Raw genomic sequence first — 20,656 nt, 5'->3', positions numbered from 1 at the left:
ATGCTTAAGGCCCCGTCACACCATAACGTTCTGGTCAACGTTCTATGACGTTAGAGGAAATGTTGGTAATCGTCCATGGTCGCTGGTATAGCGCCAGAAGAGCGTTGTGTGAAAGCTGGTGAACGCTGTAATCGTCGGTAATCGTCTGTGATTGGCGGAGAACGCTGGTCCGAAAATACATTTTTGAACATGCACAAAAGTTCTCATGGCGTTAATTTAAACGCTGGAGAACGTTCGTGGAACGTTTTACTAACGTTGCACGCGTTTGGCTATCATTAGTCGTTACCCTAGCGTTACTTGGTTGTGATTAATCGTTTGCCTTGCAGTGAACGACTCACTGGCGACCTGTCAACGACCACTGAACGGACCCCTAGCGCACGTAGCATGTGACTAACGTCAAACGGACGTCAAATGGTGTCCAATGAGCGTCATTTAGCATTTCCCGAACGTCCATGCATGTGGGTAGGGTAGACTGAGTACAGTTGAAATAACTTATGTGCGCAGCAATCCTGAGACGTGATTTTTAGTTTCGACATGCCTACTAACGTCTTCTTTGATCCCGGGAAATTTGAGCACCTAACCCATCACTCGTATGAAGATATCGGCGAAGGTTTTTTCACCAAGGGAAGATCTTGATTTTATCATGTCCCTTCTACAATTAATATGTTATTAACCATACGTGATCAACAAACGCAACTTACATCATTGCAAACGTTATTCTGTGCACTATAAATCTGCATATTCCATGCTATCATGTCATGCAAGGTCATTGCATAATCTAGCGAAAACCGTGAGGTGGTCAGCGGGGTACAGTTGAGACACAATGTCTCAACTGTACCCATGATAAGCAGGTAAGAAGTCAAAGTTAGACAACAAACAAAGCAAATGAAAATAAAATGTTATGTTTTTAATATTAGAACTGTCCTATATTAATGGGTGTCTTTTCAAACATGAAAGTAATAAGAATGATTTATCTTGGGGTCTAAATAAGCAAGGTGGGAGATCGGGTACAGTTGATACAGCTTGATTGTGATATAGCCTGTATTTTCAATCCTTGGTCAGTCACCATCAATGGGTTTCATCATCATCATTATTTATTCAGGGAGAATTGACTGAGCACAGGGCTCTTTTGCAGGTTTAAATGGGTGTCTCAACTGTACTCAGTCTACCCTATATAAACCGATGCTTTTTAAGTAGGGTTCAGTTGATTTTGGGGCTACCATAGAGAACACCTAGCCTGGATGCCAGACGAATTTAGCCACGCCCACACATTTTTTGGTCGGGAAATTCGGTCTGGTGTCGCTCCGTTGGGGAGAAATTATCTCCTCACAAAAATCTGTGAGGAGATAGATAGACCAATCAAATTGTCAGGGCGGGCTTTATACGATGATGGACAGATGATCAACCCTAACGTAATCAACCATGTCACCAAAGAGGTTTTGGGGTGAATTCGTTTTCAACAAACATGGCTGCCGTTGGAGAGCTGAAATGTGGAAATTCGAGTCTGTTTTAGAAGATATTGACATGACATTCATTTTGAAAGAGGAACAGAGAAACGCAATCAAGGCATTTGTCGATCGAAAATATGTTTTTGCCGTCCTTCCTACGGGATCCGGTAAAAGTTTAATGTATCAGCTGGCCCCATGGTCTACGTTATGGTCATACTACGTTGCTCTGATTGGTTCTAGATATATCCAATTGAGCGAAGAGGCATTTTTTTTCCTGGTTCGGTTGAAACACGCCCCATAATCACAGTCCAACGGAGCGGTATCAGACTCATATTCTGACTAGAATTATGAGTATGACATCGTCAGGCTAGAGAACACCCACTATGGAGGATCCAGAAAGACTAAGGAGGGTATATGCTTGCTTGAGCCCAGCATGAAGTAGATGTAATAAACTTGAACATAGCTGAGCACTGTTATAGCTGGTGCTGTTCCATGGCAGATGGATATGATATGAAGACTCTTGTGACATGGACAATGTGTGTGGATGTGTTGATGTTTTCTAATAATAATGACACGTCACTTGGTCGCTGTTACACGCTCCTCATGTGTCAGTCCCATGCTAGTCATGCGTCAGTCCCACGCTATTCTGTCGTTAGTCACACGCCAGATGTGTCCACCTCGCCCTAGAATGCTCGAACTTGAACGATTAGAACGTTCAGAGAACTTTGACCAGAGCGTTAGGGTGTGACAGGGCCTTTACTTAGGATGTGTTAGTAAACTCAATCTGGCAATCCGAAAATGGATTCACACTCTGTAGTACAAAATATCAGAGTGTTCCATTTATCTACATATTAACTGTCATTTTTTTAGTCTCTAGAATTGGAGTGTGGGCTTATACCTGCGACAGCCCATTGCTTTGCCTTGTTGTCTTTGCTACAGTGATTCACTAGCGCCTGTTGAGGTACAAAGTGGTATTATGCGGCTCTAGCTGGTTAGCATGCAAACTTAAGCCGATATCTGGGCAAAACAGTGCATAGGTGTTTTTAACATTATGCCAAGCGGTTATTTTTCTCACATTCTGTTGCTATTTTTAGTTGAATATTTTAAAGTACAATTCTTACATGAAGCACCTTTAAGGCGTTCCTCCCTTCTCACTATCAAATGCATTTGAGCACCTATGAGCACTGGGCTCTATCGGTTCCTTCTGGCTTGTCCAAACATCCCCCACCCAGCCCTCTTCACTGCTGAAGTCAAACCAACTGTGAGAACAGCCTACAGAGGAACTGAGGAAGTGATCCTGCCAGACACTTGCTTGCCCTGTCCTTCAGAATACTTTTCTGCGTTTCCTCTCAAAAAGTGATGTATAACAAGATTTTTATAGTGCTGCTGACATATTGCAGGGTATTTATAATGTTGGGGTCACACATTACTGGTCAATGCTGTGACATTATTCCAAACCAGGTGCAGCTGGGAAGCCCCATCACATTTGGTTTTGCATAAGAATATACTGTAATCTCTCTTTTGTTGTTAACAGTGCAGTGATAGTCTTCACAAAGAGGCTGCTTAGAGCTCAGCATATCTCATTTTGGCAGGAGGGGAAGCTGCAGGGTGGAGCGAGTAGAATGACCCCCAGCATGATGGCCAGCATGGCATCCTGCGTATCCCTCAGGAGATTCACACGGCTTCCTCTACTACTTCTGTGGTACATAAAGTGGTACTACTACTACTATATCATCCTGATAGCAATGAATACATTAAATAATATAATATATAATATATAATCATTTGTGGCAGCTGTAAAAATCACCCTGGATCATATGATTGGATGGCCCATGCACACTCATTGCATGTGACGGGAGTCATCCACAGTGCTAGCAGACATATTGCTATAAAAGCTAGCAGGCTAGTCACACAAGAGTGGCAGAGAAAGTGCAGCCAAAATGTCCAGTTCAACCTATTCCTACAACAGCTTGTACTGCTAAACAAAGCAAGAAAAGAAAGATACAAGTACAGACAGAATTACACCGGCTGTGTTCCCAAAGGCCTCCATATTTAACGAACAGAAACCCAGAAGCCAAGGTTGATAGTTCAGTAAAAGCACCCACCACAGGAAGAGGAAGCCAAGCAGTTGTTAGTTTGTAGTTGGTGGTGTGGCAGTTAGCATAATGAGCTATAACCTAGCTCTAACACCCAACACAGCCCCAGGAGATCAGGAGGTAACAATGGCAACAACTGAGGGAGTTGAAGGGACTGAAAAGTGATGCCATGGTTGCTGTCTTTCTGTTGGACAGATAATTAGATGGTAATGTAGCTAGCCACTTATGTAGCTTATGTATTAGCTGAATGCTAATGCCAGGAGACTGTAGTTATGTTGGACAGATAATTAGATGGTAATGTAGCTAGCCACTTATGTAGCTTATGTATTAGCTGAATGCTAATGCCAGGAGACTGTAGTTATGTTGGACAGGTAATTAGATGGTAATGTAGCTAGCCACTTATGTAGCTTATGTATTAGCTGAATGCTAATGCCAGGAGACTGTAGTTATGTTGGACAGATATTTAGCTGGTAATGTAGCTAGCCACTTATGTAGCTTATGTATTAGCTGAATGCTAATGCCAGGAGACTGTAGTTATGTTGGCCAGATAATTAGATGGTAATGTAGCTAGCCACTTATGTAGCCTATGTATTAGCTGAATGCTAATGCCAGGAGACTGTAGTTATGTTGACACATACCTTGTATGTAATCTACCTGTGTGTATGTTTGCAGGTGTTTGCATTAGAGTTGTGAGCAAGTATCATTTGAGGGTTAATCTTATGTTAGTCTAAATGTTTTTTGAGCAGGACACCCTACAAATGTGGCGATCATATTTGTGTTTTTTGTAGTTCTTAGAGTAATAATAATAATAACAATAATAATAATACAGTGTAAAGAAAGAGGCATGACAGAAATAGATCATCATAAACAAAGTGCATTAAAGAGATGAATCTTTAATGAATCTTGAACAGAACTGTATGGGCATCTTGTATGGGCATCATGAGTAACAAACATGCTTGTTGATTGAGAGCGCTCAGTTTTTGTTTTGTTCTCAGTGTTCCTTACCTATTGCAGGATGAATTGGACCTTACAGACAAGAACAGGGAGGCTATGTTCGCACTACCTGCTGAGAAGAAATGGCAGATATACTGTAGCAAAAAGAAGGTAAGTCATCACATGCGACAATTACTGCATGTGATACTGCAGCATACTGCAGCATACATTCTACTCTAAATTACTCCAGTGGTCTCATGTACAAAAAAGGAAAAAGGACATTTCAGCAAATGGGGGGTGGAAGTGCTCTTATTCAATGTAAAGGCAAGAAAACAAATGTGCCATCTGGCATTAATACCAAAAGAAAACAGTTGGAGTGTGGCAATGGCTATAAATGAGGTGGGGTCAGAGAGTCGCACAAAATAATCCTCGGTCAATCTTCGGTATAACCCATGGGAGTTGGCTAGGGCGTTAAGTAGTCCTTTAAAGCAGCAATAAGTAGTTTTTGGCTTGTAGCTCCCCCTAGCGGCGAAACCTGTTGAAATGTGCTTTCCTCGTTTATGACAAACTAGCGAGTCAACAACTTTGCTAACACGGTCAAGAAAAGATGGCTAGCTCTGAATCGAACTTGTATCCTAATGTGTCTTTCAGCTCTCGTCAACGAGTAAAATCTGTTAAAAAAAGTAATATTCTACCTCTGATTATGCCTTTATGTGTGTGCAGTCAATAGCTCCTCCAGTGAAAACCAGGTCTCGCTGCAACCTGCACTTGTTAGCCTGGTCAACCATATCACATCGGAACTTTTTACACCTAGCTGACATATGATTGATCATATCCCATCCTGACTGTTCTGTCTCTTACCTCTTAAATCCCCCATGTGGTCAAGATTGCCATGTGATAAGCACTTGGAAGGGAACAGGCAAATGCTGACTCCTTGCAGCATTAGACTCTAAAGCCGGACCCAAGTATGCAGAGGCTCCCAAGAACATAGCTCTTGGAAATCTGAAAAGGTTGATAAGCCAAACCTCACCATGGAACAAAACATCGTAGCGTACCATAGCATTTGCACAAGCTTTCATGTCCATGTATTTAACTGTATACCCCTTGATGTGTTATTATTTCCAATAAGGACCATTTATCAATACTGTGCAGATCATTTTGAAGGCCTTCAGACCCGTAAACAAGTAATGTTAGTAGTTGCGCTGCATAGCCTTGTTTCGCTGTAGCGTGTAGCTAACTGCCATGAAGTTGGTGTGGAGGAATTCTCACATTCATTTCACTGTTGATACATTCAATTCAATTCAATTCAAATGTATTTATATAACGCCCAAACAATACAATTGTCTGAAGGCACTTACATCTGACCGTCAGCGAGCAAAACGGTGTACGCAAGGTGGCAAGGCTCCAGATCTGTAGTGCTTCTTTACAACAAACCATGACAATCCAGAACATAAAGACATCAAGACGTTATCCATAAACCATATTAACAGATTTTGAGGCTAGCAGGGGTACTTTGGGTATTTAGAAAAGCGCTATAAAAAAATGAATTATTATTATTATTATTATAAAACATGTGTTGTCCACATGAAACCAAAAAAGAGCACTTTTCAGTAGCTTTGCACATTGTTCTAGAGTTTTATCCTCTTCTAGGTTGGTAGAACGGTGCCACAGATTCTCAGTGGGATTTTGGCTTTGACTGAGCCATTCTAGAACATTCACTTTACTATTACTACTTTGAGCCTCTGTTGCTTCAGCCTTGTGCCTGGGTTGTCGTACTGGTAGGTAAAGCCTCTCCCAAGCCTTAGTTTTACAACAGACAGGTTTTCTTGAGATGTTGTGTAGAATTTATTTTCATTCCTTCTCCCCTCGATTCTAAGAAATGTCCCAGTTCCTGCAGATGAGAAGTATCCCCACAGCATGATGTTACCACTATCATATTTCTCCATAGGGATGTTGTTTCTTGAGGCATTGGCAGTGTTGCCCTGCGACTTGAGTTCAATGCCAGAGAGAAGCCTGACACTTTTATTGACAATTACATAAAGTGGATGCAAAGAGCCAATATTTGCAGTGTTGACCCTTCTTTTTCAAGACCTCTGCAATCCGCCCTGGCATGCTTTCAATTAACTTCTGGGCCACATCCTGACTGATGGCAGTCCATTCTTGCATAATCAATGCTTGGAGTTTGTCAGAATTTGTAGGTTTTTGTTTGTCCACCTGCCTCTTGAGGATTGACCACAAGTTCTCAATGGGATTAAGGTCTGGGGAGTTTCCTGGCCATGGACCCAAAATATCGATGTTTTGTTCCCCGAGCCACTTAGTTATCACTTTTGCCTTATGGCAAGTTGCTCCATCATGCTGGAAAAGGCATTGTTCATCACCAAACTGTTCCTGGATGGTTGGGAGAAGTTGCATGTGGATTTTAGTTAGGATAGCAAGGGTGACAGGATACACAACAGTGCCCAACTGGCTGGTGACAGCTGCAACACGCTTCGCATGCTGTACGCGGGATCGCGTACTTCACCGTAAAGGCCCTTCACTGTACAACATGTGCTGTCTGTAGCCCAGTTTTATTGATATTGGGAATTTGTATGTGTTTAGTTGTGGTGAGTTGTGTTAAGTTCTGTTGGCTGGCTTGGTGCATGGGGAGTTTTAGGTATACAAGCATAGTAAGGGTGGCAGGATACAATGGCAGTGCCTAACTGGCTGGCGACAGCCGCAACACGTGCCGTATGCTGTACACGGGATCTGTATAGGCACTCCTACACAACACAATATAGAATAGAATAGAATAAAATATATTTATTTGTCATTGCACAAGTACAACGAAATTAAGGTAGCAGCTCTCAGACACAAAAACAATAAAAATATAGATTGAACATATATATATATATACAAATTTACACTATAAAAACACAAGACATTTAACACAACAGAGAGACAAATACAGGTCAGTTTTGTGCATTATGCGCTGTCTGTAGCCCTCTCCTGCTAAACACTACAACATGCCCAGCAAGAAGAGGTGAAGAATGTTGCAACAGGTGACATGTTTTTGATACAATTATTCATGACTATGGCATGCACTAAAGAGGATTGTCTTTAGTCTCAATTTTAATATGGTGCCTGCATCTCGGCAGGAAGATTATTTCACAGGAGGGGGGCTCGAAAGCTGAAGGCTCTGCCTCCTATTGTGCTTTTTGATATTCTTGAAGTGAATTACAAGAAGACATGCACTCTGGGAACGAAGTGATCTTGGTGGGCAATAGGGGACAACTCATTCCTTGAGGTAATTTGGAGCCGAGCTATTTAGGGCTCAGTATGTTAGAAGGACCTCTTTTAGAATCAATTCTCCTCTTGACAGGGAGCCAATGCAGACAGGCACGTTCAGGTGAGATATGTTCTTATTTTTTAGTTTTAGTAAGTGTGCAGGCAGCATCATTTTGTATAAGCTGGAGGCTCTTTATGGAGTTGTTCCTACATCCAGATAGGAGAGCATTGCAGTAATCTAGTTGCAACATAATAAAGGCGTGGATTAGTTTTTCTGCATCTTGAAGAGATGTTGGAGAGAATTTTGGCAATATTGCGTATATGAAAAAATTATGTCTTTGAGATCTGTTTTATGTGCGAGTCAAGTAGGAGGTTTTTGTTGATAAATACACCAAGGTTTTTGATATTAGTGTTGGATGTTAATGAGATGCCATCAAGTGTTCGTAGATGGCTAGATAGTGTCATTCTCAATTGTTTAGGGCCTACAAGCACAACCTCAGTTTTATTAAAATAATGTTCTCTATAACAAGATATGATGATCTATAGTGTCGAAAGCAGCACTCAGGTCTAGAAGAACCAGTATTGAAGTGCACCCATGATCGGATGCAATAGGAAGGTCCTTCAGAACTTTGACTAAGGCCGTTTCAGTGCTGTGATGGGCTCTAAGGCAAGATTGGAAGTCTTCTTCGATATTGTTTTTATGTAGAAAGGAAATAAGTTGCTTAGCTATTACTTTTTGAAGTATTTTTGACGTGAAAGGGAGGTTGGACAGATTATCAGGATCAAGGTTAGGTTTTTTGAGAGATGGTTTGATAACTGCTATTTTGAATGATTGTGGAACATATCCTGAAATTAGTGAATTGTTCATTCCTTTAAGTAGTGTCTCACTTAATAAGGATAGTGCATGTTTAAGTAGTTTTGTGGGGATAGGGTCTAGTAGGCTCATTGATTTAGATGAAAAGATCAGGGAATAGAGTTCAGGGAGGTCAATGGCTGTGAAGGATTCTAGGAGTGCACCAGGTTGTGGGGGTGTTGCAGAGGTAGTGCATCCTGGAAGGGCTGTAGGGGTCATGGAGGGGGAGGAGTCTTTTATTGAAAATGGTCATGAAATCGTTACTGCTACAGGTTATACGAACTCCTTTCCTTAAAAGGGTAGTATTCTATGCTATATGGTATTCAACGTTAATTAGGTTTGTATCCTTTACATGGCTTTTTTTTTTACTTATAAACAAAACAGGTGAGTGAAAGCCTGTGTAACTGGGCATTGGATCATTGGATATCCCATTGACAAGGAAACAACCCGTAAGAGCATTAGTGATCAGTAGCCTACATAAACAGGGAATGCATAAGATATCGGAGGTGGCAAGCTATGTTTATGTTGATGAATTTGAACACCTCAACAAACCTGAATGCATTCCGTACCAACCAAGTAAAGAGATATGTTGTGGAAAATGCACTGGTGCACAGAATTTCTTCTTCTGACTTAGTCTAATTAGACTACAATAAGTGAAAAAAAATAACAAGAAAATGTCAGCGTTCTGTATTTACATCATGGATTCACAGCGTTTAATTAAAGTTAGACAGATTAGACTACATCTTCCCAGACACTCGAGTCTTTCAAGGGTGTGTTGTCCTCACTGCAGTGTAGCAACTATAGCTATACAACCAGCTAAACTCTGATGCAAAATGATAAGTCGTAGTGAACGTTTACTTGCTGTTTACTGTGGCTTCGAACATCAGCTTACATGACAGAGTGAAATCTGTAACAAAGGAATAAAGTTGGACTATTTTAGCATACATTTCGTAATGGAATATACCTGTAAATATATGTAAATAAAACGTTGTAACTATGTGTAGTCCTTCTTTTTTAAACAGTATTTTAACATTAACTTATTAACATAAAAATGACATTGTACTTACGACATTGCCTCTAGTGCTGACAACCGATGGAATTGACGTGCATACATTGTCCGTTTACTTTCTACTCTACCGGAAAATGGCCGTTCCTAACCCCAAAACTCCCGGACAGCTTGTCAAATTAAAAGTCCCGTAAACATTTTGCCTTAATGGCAACACACTCCCCGCCTGTCCTCTGTGAGGTCATTATACAAACAACATTATGAATTAACTAAACTCATACACATCACTCTTTCCTCAGAAGCAAAACAAGTTCTGTCACTGGTCTAAGGTCATTTTTCGAATGTCCTTGATCTGTGGTCTTCAATTCCACCTTACGGACTTCCCCATCTTCTCCAGGAATAGCTTTTGTGATTACCGCCAAAGGCCAGTTGTTGCGGACGGCTTGGTTGTCTGTGACAAGGACGACGTCTCCTTCTTGCAGATTTTGGTGGGACTTTCTTCCGTTTCTTCCATTTCTTCCGGCTGTGTAAAGTTGACAAGTACACTTGTCTCCAACGGCTCCAGAACATGTTGGACAAGGCTTGTACTTGCCTCCACTGCTTGGTGAGGAGGTCTCTGTCCGTAAAGTCTCCTGGAGGAGGCGGGACGCCGGCTTTCTGAGTTAATGGCATCGATGCTGTGAGAATGAATGGATCCTCAGGGTAATTTGAAACTGGAACTAGTAGTTTTGCATTCATAATTGCTGCCACTTCTGCCATTTGTTGCTCCTGCATCTGTCCTCTGAGTCTGCGACAAGTCACGCATTTGTGAAGAGTTGAGTCAATGAGCCCTTTACCTCCCAGGCTCCAGAGTCCTGCAGCTCTCACGGCGCCTTCAGTTAGATGGCGGCCCTGATGCTTTAATTGGGCATGATGGTGTCTGATGAGCAGCAAGGACACATGGTTTTCTTTTGGGAGAATAACAGGGTTCTTTTGCTCAATCTCCACGTCTGCGTTTTTCAGGCAGCTTCCGAGGCAGATGAGGTCATTCCCCAAGATAGGGTTGAGACGACGTAGACAGCTGTTTAGAGGAGCTGGCTTGTCTCTATCTAGAGCTTCAAACTCTTTCTCAAATGCTTTCCTCTGCACAGCTCTGATGATGACTTCTCTTGTTTGGTAAAGCTCATCCGGAGAGAGAGGCATCTCACATTTATGCCATCCCTTACACTTGTCCATTATTCTCAAGAAGATTTCATTTTCAACTGAAGGTGCCAGCTTGTTGTCTTGTTCGGTGCGGTCAAATGTATTTTGACCCAGCCGATCTTCTTTAGCCCTGCTGGGCCCTAAGACACTGTTCCTAGGCTCTTTGCCATGATGCTCTTCTCTGACATGCAAAAGGCTTGTGCGCGGTTGGAGGAGTGAAGGCCGATGACAATCAAGCACTGTTGTTCTGAAAGTGCTGACATTTGGTTTGTGTACATTTCCGTGGCAGACCTCTCCAACCAACACCCATCCTAGGTCAAGGCGTTGGGCAAAGGGGGCGTTGAGAGGGCCGTTTATTTGCTCCCTTACCTTGTGCACTCTAATTATGTCTCTACCAAGCAGCAGGAAGATCTCAGCAGTGGGGTCCAACTCCGGGATGTGTTCTGCTACTTTGACGAGGTGAGGTTGATGAAGAGCAGCGATCGGCGTGGGGATTTCAGCCCGGTTGTCAGGTAAGTTGTTACATTCAATAAGCGGGGGGAGAGGGATTGTAACCTTCCCATTGAGTGCTTCTACCATAAAATCTTCAGCCCTTCTGCCAAACGTTTCTACCGTGCCGGAACATGTTCTCAGTAGGTAAGGATATGACTCACACTGAATGTTGAACAGGTCAAAGAAACTGGACCTCGCCAATGACCGGTTGCTTTGGTCATCTAAAACGATGTATGCCTTGATGGCTTTATCTGGACAGCTCTTGTGATACACCTTTCCTAGGCATATCTTGGAACATGACCGCCCAACTTGTCCTGAACCACATACTTCAGTGTAGTTTGAGCTGACGACTTCCGTGCTGTCGTCATCCTCTTCTCCCTCCCCACCATTCTGTGACGAGGGTACAGGAGCCGTGTTTTGTGGTGCAGGGCCCGGATGCATAGCTGACACATGTCTTGTGCTGTCACACTCAGAACATTTCACTGATGCAGTGCAGTCCCTCGCCAAATGACTATTTGAGCCACAGCACCTAAAGCAGAATCCTCTCTCTTTCAGAAAGTCTTTCCTGTCTTGAAGATCTTTGGCTCTAAAGGCTTTGCATATGTTCAGTGGATGTGGCTTTGCATGTATTGGGCAACTCTTATTTGGATCACTGGAAGTGTTTGACTCTGCTGGGGAGACATTGGTCTTATGAACTGCAATGGGGTTCTTGGTGCTTTGAAAATGGGAACTTTCAGCCTTCAAAGAAGGCCCACTAGCATTTAAAAAGGCAAAGCTGGGATCATTCCTTTTCTTTGCCTCATAGCACATGAACCTAGTAAAGAACTCAAATGGTGGAAACCGTCCTCCATTTCCTTCTTTGTACCTTGAACCCGCAGAGATCCATTTTTCCTGAAGTCCATAAGGCAGCTTGGTTACTATAGGTTCAATGCCGCGTGCAGTATCCAGGTAGGACAAACCTGGAAGGTAGCCGTCTTCCTTAGCACACTGCACTTCCATCAGCAGATCTGCTAGCTCCCTTAGCTTCAGATTTTCTTTCACCGAAACCCTAGGGAAATTGTCGAGTCGAGTGAAGAGGGCCTTTTCAACTACCTCTGGTGCTGCGTAGTATTCCTGAAGGCGTTCCCAGGCTTTCCTGAGTGCTATGTCTGGACTTGCTATGTGCACTGAACGTAAGCGTTTCACTTGGTTGCTGGATTCTTTGCCAAGCCATCGAGTCATTAAGTTCAGCTCCTCGGTAGCAGTGAGACTCAGGCCTTGGGTAACATTTTTATATGAAGACTGCCAAGCACGATAATTTTCAGGTTGATCATCAAATTCATACAAGCTAGCACTCACCAGGTCACGTCGAGCTAAATATTGCGCAAGATGTTCAGCTGTGCGCACACTTTGGTCAGTTTTCAGCTGAGGGAAAAAGTGCGGAGCAGAAACATTCAAGTCAGTGTGAAATGTTTTTGAATTTACCTGAGCATCCTCTATGCCAAATATGTCTGACAGTTTGACTGCTGGTGGAACATAAGCATAGTCTGGGCCATCTACTACTAAGTCCACATTACCGGTGTTATTAGCCTGTGGTGGCTCATGTGAAGAAACAGGAACCTGCCGGTATGAAGAAAAGGGGTTGTTTGGACTGAAAGAGAGAGTGGCAGCTGTAGCAGGCTGAAATGTCCGAGGGCTAGCCTTCGTAGCTGCTCGCTCTGGGGAGCTAGTTGGGGCAAAATGAGCTTGAACGTATTTGCTTGTCCGCTCTATTTTATCTTCTTCTGATGGGCCCGTTTCATCCAACAGAATACATCTCTCCATTGTGTGAGCTGATTCCCAAACAGCTACTTCGGCTTCAGCAGCTGCTGCTGCTTCACGGCACATGGCGAGTGTCTCAAGCTCAGTCTCGCTTCTTACTCTCTCTAACTGTGATTCAGCTTCTTTAGCTGCTTTGTCCATTTTAGCTTTAGCTTCTTTGTCTGCATATGTAGCGCGTACTTTAGCAGCTGCTGCTTTTGCACGTGCGTGGATTAGCGCACTGTTGGATGATGCAGATGAACGAGAACTCCTTCCACTCGCTACAGAAGCCTTAGCACTTTTTGTGTCCATCTTGCCACGAAGTTCAACACTAACTTCTCTGTCTTTTCACTGTGTTGTCCTCACTGCAGTGTAGCAACTATAGCTATACAACCAGCTAAACTCTGATGCAAAATGATAAGTCGTAGTGAACGTTTACTTGCTGTTTACTGTGGCTTCGAACATCAGCTTACATGACAGAGTGAAAACTGTAACAAAGGAATAAAGTTGGACTATTTTAGCATACATTTCGTAATGGAATATACCTGTAAATATATGTAAATAAAACGTTGTAACTATGTGTAGTCCTTCTTTTTTAAACAGTATTTTAACATTAACTTATTAACATAAAAATGACATTGTACTTACGACATTGCCTCTAGTGCTGACAACCGATGGAATTGACGTGCATACATTGTCCGTTTACTTTCTACTCTACCGGAAAATGGCCGTTCCTAACCCCAAAACTCCCGGACAGCTTGTCAAATTAAAAGTCCCGTAAACATTTTGCCTTAATGGCAACACAAAGGGGTTTAACCTTTTAAAACTGTTAAAACAAATGTTAACTTGAGGTTATCTGAGATAGATTAATCACATTAACCCATAACACAGGTTTACTCCTGCTTCCTTGCTAATACAGAAATATGTAGGAATAATGTGCCACTCTTCCAATAAAGGAAACGTGATATTTTTTGTCAGATAAATCGGATTTACTCACTGGTGGCTGGTTTGAGATTAGTGCAAATGTTCGCTGGTTTGAGATTAGTGCAAATGTTCCCTATCAAAGAAGAATATGTTGCCACGCTTACATCCAAAATCCACGCCTGCGTGGAAAGTTCCCTGTGGTAAATAACATATTTAAATGTATTTGAAATCGTTTGCATATCACAGACCAATCAGTGGAGAGGCAAAAGGTTATGGGGTTAGGGGGAGTGAGAAGAGGAAGAAGAGACGAGAGGAGAGAGCGACGCAAAGGCAGGGTAGGAGCTGCTGTATAGTTAGCTAGAAGTTAACAGTGAAAATGCCTAACTCACGTATTTTGTATGAACTGTTGAGAGATAAAATAATGTAAGTGCACAACCCGTGAAATTCATGAGTTTTATATCGGATGGTCGGACTGTATGGAACAATTTCTTTGGAGAGGAGTCAAGTCCTGCCAACCCGTAATCTTGATTAGCATGCGCTAGTGAATGTGCGTGTGATGGCTAACTTTTCTGGGATGTTCGTGGACTTTGCTTGTTCGCCAACTCCGTGAACTTAAAAAAGTGTCTGCGCAACACAGAAGAGACGGCAATGAGAGAAACTTCCCTACGCTTCGACAGACTCTCCATCTGGCTGCAACACGGTATTCAGACGAGAGGAGCTGCATGCTGGCGAATTGTGGAAGTCGTGAGTGCATTTGTCCCCTTTTGCTCAGTAGAGTGAAGGAGCCGCCATATTTTCTGACAACAACGAACGCAAGCTACACCAAGCCTGCAACAAACTTGATTGGGGTATACTGTGTTTTTCTTGCCGGCTTATCTTCATAGAGGTTATAAGTGCCCATTATTTAATTTGTGATATTTGAAAGTCTGTTGAGTTGATTTCGTGATCACTTTTGTAAATAGAACCAGGAAAAGTGCAACTAATTTGCGGTTTGTGTCTTAGTATTGAGATTCGTGTTGATATTGCTAGATGTATAAATGAGTAAATAGTTAATTTCACTTTCAAAATCACTGTGTTGTGATAATGAATGAATGAATGTTTATTTCATATGGTAGACTTGCCCTTACAGAGGTGGTTAGAGGTTATTTCAATTCATAAGACGAGGTGCATGAGAACCAAAAGTTTAGAAAGAAATAATTGAAGGAGGTGATACTATATCGTTTAATACCAGAACTCAGGATCGCACCACAGGAATGCCAATAGGAAGGGGCTGATACACATACCCAGTGCTATGAATTTGAACAGCAAGGATGTAAGTCAGATTCTCATCAAAAGTGCTGAAGACCACAGGAAAGGGAGAGGGCATGGCAGGGATAATGTGTTTAGATGTCTGACTACGGCCCTTAGATTCCCAGCAGAGAGGCACTGCCCCTTGAAGAGATAGAAAGATAGGCTCTGCCTTTAGGGAAAACAGCGGCGAGGTGCTGCCCCTCGAATGGAGAGATAAAGTGAGTAGAGGCACTGTACCAGTAGAGGTAGAGCATTGGATGAAATAAGGTGCAAAGCAGCTTTCATACAGGACACAGCTAAGTTAATGTGAACATGTAAACTTGATAAACAAGATCCTGCCCCCACAACAATACCTATGGCATATAGAGCAAAGCATACCTTATATCCATGACCGCAGCTTAACAGGAACTCTTTTACAAGGGAGCAGTGCAGAGACAATATCCTTTACTCCTGGCCAGAGGTAGCATAGGTAAGCACCAGAAGACCAGGCCCCATTGCCTTTAGTGCAGATGCTGGGATGATTGAAGCTGCAGTGGTTGCTGAACCTATCTGAAAGCAGTGTGCTGTGTAAAGATTGGGAGGTAGGCCGCGCTGCTGGTAGATGAGGCACAGGTGGAGAGCAAACCAGCCTCTGGTCATAACACATACATCTTCTGTAATGAACAATCTAAACTTAGTTTTACATGTTGGCACCAGCGTAAGGTAGCAGGCCATGGAAGAGAAGGGACAAAAATTGGTGTTAGTGTTCCCTTTCAGACATGATATTGTTCAAGCATGGCTTGCTAGCTCAAGATGTGCACCAACAGTAACCCAACCCTGCTTTTACACACTCAAACTCCCTCAAAATGCTCTCTGTATCGATTTCAAATTTCTTTATGAATACTCATTACAACCAATCCTGTTATTAGAGCCAATGTCTCTGTCGTATGGTTACTCAGGTATTTAAACGTCTCAAGCAGCTGAAGGACCTTTCCAACAAAGCGATAGAGACAGGCATTGTCAGTCAAACTTGAATTCTATTGTGAATGTTCTTAGGATGAAGCGCATATCAGAATCAGTTCCTTCCCTGCAGCATTGTTGTGTAGCTCCAGCTCCAATCCCAGCTCAACAGCTATGACACAGTTGCTGTCACCTGACCTACCATGCTTTGCTTGTACCGCTTTCACTATTAAATTAGAAATGGTCCCATCCATGACTCCCATTTTTACTCCCTGATATTTCTGACTTGTCTGATAATAAGGCCAACTTCAATAGTGTCCTGACCCGCTGTATCACCATTTTAAGTTTGTCGGCTTCGACTAAACAGAATTTTGGAAGTGTGACATCCTTTAATGGATTCGGTGTCCACTGTCTTGAAACGGTCTCCACAATAATTTTTTGTCTCTTCTTATTCCATTTTAATTTATTGTTTTAGCAATCATTATTGGTTTTTCAGATTATTTGGGTAAATTATTTTATTTCAGTTTACGAAAATGTTTTAAAACCACTAGGTCTTAGTTTTAGTTCACGATAATAACCCTGGCACATACTGCTCTTCCAATGTGTTCTGCCTGGCAAGGCACTGCAAGCCAATATTGTGGAGAGTCAGGTTTCCCGAAAGGTCAAATCGGCACTGAATTGGTGGCTGCCATCATATCACTATCATATCAAGTATTGTAGAACAGTTTAGTGGGTATACAGTGTGCTAGTAAGGTTACTATTACAAGGGTAATTAGAGTAATGAAGCAGAAAACTATGTTGATGGTGGCAATCATTTAAATGACAGGTAAATAGGCTAGCACAGAGTATGTAAGTGTATCCTGAGCCTTAGCATAATATGATACAGAAGGAGACGAAGAGGGAGAGACTGCCCAGCATGGGGAATTTTGTTTATGTTTAGTTTTGTTGAGTTATATTTAGTTATGGTTGGCTGACATGGTGCATGAGAATTTTAGTTACAAAAAGACAGCAAGGATGGCAGGACACAACAACAGTGCACAACTGGCTGGCTACAGCCGTGAACTGTGCTGCATGCTATACCCGGGATCTGTCAGGCCTTGGCTGTCTGCAGCCCACTGCTGCTAAACACAACAACATGACTGACAAGAAGTATGAAATATGTTGCGACAGGTGCCAGGCTTTGATGCATTATTCAGGATTATAGAATGCCCTAAAGAGGAATGTCTTTGGTCTAGTGTTACATAGTGCTGGGTTTTTGCTTGACTTCCTGTTCTGGTCTGTGCATTTCCTGCTGTAGGTGGAGACTGGGCGTGGTCCTGTAATTACTGGAGCCGGCCCGCAAGGATAAAAGCCATCTAGTTTTTCAAGATGGAGGCTCGCTCTCGCCTCGCAAAGACAGACGCTGTAGGGCCAATGATTTTCCGTTTAAAAAAAATTGAGTTTTCCGTTTCACATTTGGTGAATTCCATTTTCTCAATGTTTTTTTTTTTGTTCATTTTGTTCAATGTTTGTTCATCCTTGCAATCGTTGTTGTGCTTATTTGAAATAAATACAGTCTTGCAGGACTAAATACAGGGGAATTTGAGCGATTTTGATGCAAAAAATGGTGTTTCCGTTTGAAAGTTGCAATTCCGTTTCAAAGGGTACATTGCGCGAATTCCGTCCGTTTTCCGTTATCGCGGAAAATCATTGGCCCTAACGCTGGCACACACTCTATACTTTGTCTATTGCCTGTTTATTTGAACGCTCCGTTCTGCTAATATTCCTGATATTGTTTATTGTTACCTGTTATTTTCGGCACATTATTAGTTGTAGTTAGTTAGGGTAGGTAAGTAAGTTGGACTTCGGAAGACTCACTTTTTGTTTTGCCTGTCTCGTGACTTGTACGTCGGGCACGGGAGCCAGGCAAGTTCACACCACAAACACAGCAAGCGTGAGGTTTTCTTTTTCCCTTTACCTTTCAGTCTTGTAACCACCTTGTTTTTGTACGGGATTTGGGCGTTTTCTTTGATTATAGTAAACTTATACTTTTGTGCACAAAACCAACACTGTGACTTCTGGTTGCAGTAGTCTGGTCATTCAGATAGGACTGTTCTGATTTTGGCAATATTCCGTAGATGACAAAATTATGTCTTTGAGATCTGTTTTATGTGTGAGTCGAGTAAGAGGTCTTGGTTGAAAATTTCACCAAGATGTTTGATGCCGGTGTTGGATTTAATGCCATCGAGTTTGGGTAGATGGTCCCTCAAACCATAACCATAGAATGTCCCTCAATGTCACCCTGCAATAATTCTTTGCGAAAACACATTCTCTGTACAAATTATCAGACAGCAATCTGGAGAAGTGTGGAACAAAACCCACAAGTACCATCACCCACTGGATATGGATGCCGAAGCTGTGCTTTTTGTTTGTTTCTTGTGTCTGCGCTCACCCTACAGGTACACTAGTGGTGACGGATGTAATTAGGTCAGTGGGTTGCACTGGGGCGCAGGTATGCCTCTGTCCCTGGCTCAACACCTACTATTCGGCTTTGTGACCTCTTTTAACAGCTGTGTTGGCTCATATTTGTCATTTGACGTCTGATTGCGTCTGCTTCCTCCCCATGTTCTTGTTGTTCCTACCCTCTGGGCATAACAGCGCGGCCAACGGACACAAACGCTTAAAGGAATCATGGTGTTCATGTGTTTCTTTTAATGACAGCAGTCAATATAACAACTGAACAATTATTTTAACTGTATATTGAACTAAACATCGTCTTTTTATGACAATTATCCACAAAGTGTGCAGCTTTTGTCACTGCAGTGTATCTTTCTGGGCTTCTGGAAGAATTTCTTTTTCTAAAATTCCTGCTTTCGCGGGAGCTTTTCCAAAAAGTTGGTATGAAAGTTGTTATTTTTAGGTGTTTGTTGCAATGAAATTGCCGAAACAAGTGAAAGTTGCGATAAAAAGTTGCAAATCTTCCTCTTTGTAATTATAATTTAGTTATTTGTTGAAACATAACTGATTAATAAACAAACATTAATTCATCAAGAACAAAACGATTTTCATATATTAATTTCAAGTCGTCCAATTTCAAGTCATCCATTCTTCAACACTAGCTGCTACCTTATCTTCAAACAGAAAGTAACGTTACATCTCCATGGCAACAGCTCTTGAGGGTTTGGGAAATAATCGGATTTATTGCTTCCTTCATTATTCACAGCAAAATAAATAATTTTCATTACATTTCATAGATTTATTAACAGACTCTATGTAAAAAGGGCCACGCACATCTCGCGGAAAATGATAAAAAATGGAAGCCAGATCTATTTCAAATTTTTCGGTGCGGAAATGGCCGTACGTTCTGTTTCCACATCTGTTGTAGCCATTCTCATTGGGCCTCATTCTCGACCCTACTTAGGAAAAGATCTCCGTGGATTCATGAACGCCTGGAAATGTGTTCTTTAAGGCTTAAAAGTGTCCGTAGCTGTGCACTGATTCTTAAGCCCAATTCTGTCTGCTGGTGTGTGTGTGTGTGTGTGTTTGTGTGTGTGTGTGTGTGTTTGTTTGTTTGTTTGTGCGCATCGCGGCGGAACTCCGCCATGCGCGATACAGAGAGCAGAGGAGAATTGTAAACGCGCGACCATGTAGAGACAGAAATTACATGCCGTCGTGTAAATAAGATAAATAACATAAGGCTATTTATTTTGTTTAATAAAAGAACAAGCTATAGACCTGTTCTATAGGAAAGGTAACCTTAAATTACTTCCGTTGTGATCTGGCGCTTTATAGAAAATAAAATTGAACAAAATTAACTTGACCTTGCAGGGGGGGGGGGAGCCCCCCTAATATAACGGTAGGGGAAACACTGAGTTATTGTTATTAAAATGATTAAAGTTATTAAAATTCGGTCATGTTAGTCACTTTGGAGAAAAGTGTCAAAGAGCCAAATACCATAACCTTAAGTAAAAAGGTTTGTCTAGATCTAGTTTGTTGTGACAAAAGAAAACTGCTATCTCATCAGCGCACAACATGAGGTGGCTCATGTACACAGATCCTCATCTGCGTCAGCTTTTCATGTCTCGCAAGATACTGAAAAGGACATTTATTGTTAGTGACTGAAGGCTAGGGGTGTGCGTGAAGCTGAATGTTATTCGTAAACGCACAGATGATCACTTCAAAACAGATGATGAATGCTTCAGTTCTGACCCACAGGACACAAGACCGAGTGGAGATGAACTCCCCGTATGAAAAGTGTCAAAAACATGTAGGAATCGCACTTTGCATGTAAAAAAAACTTCCATGGTAAATCGAATGATTTTAGTCCAAACACAAACATCCTATATCCAAAGTCCTATGACTGTTATACATTTTATACACTGCTACAGAAGATCTCTGTTAAAATTATCTGGTTTGTGTGCACTGTTACTACTTTGGCATGCAGTATTTTCTACTACAGAATGCTAAATGG

The 20,656-nt window shown here is 42.0% G+C and overlaps 1 protein-coding gene across 1 annotated transcript in view; it reads left to right on the top strand.

Annotated features, from left to right (window-relative positions):
* daam2 (dishevelled associated activator of morphogenesis 2) overlaps nt 1-20,656 on the top strand; it is a 73,209-nt gene that overhangs the window by 20,870 nt on the left and 31,683 nt on the right. Inside the window, exon 3 of the mRNA XM_031579821.2 lies at nt 4,559-4,648. Within this exon, the coding sequence (XP_031435681.1) occupies nt 4,559-4,648 (90 nt within the window). The remainder of the gene's footprint in view (nt 1-4,558; nt 4,649-20,656) is intronic.

Source organism: Clupea harengus, chromosome 14 (assembly GCF_900700415.2).
Source record: "Clupea harengus chromosome 14, Ch_v2.0.2, whole genome shotgun sequence".
Taxonomy (NCBI): Eukaryota; Metazoa; Chordata; class Actinopteri; order Clupeiformes; family Clupeidae; genus Clupea; species Clupea harengus.
The sequence above is the reverse complement of the archived record's forward strand: the minus strand, read 5'-3'. Positions and strand labels throughout refer to the sequence as shown.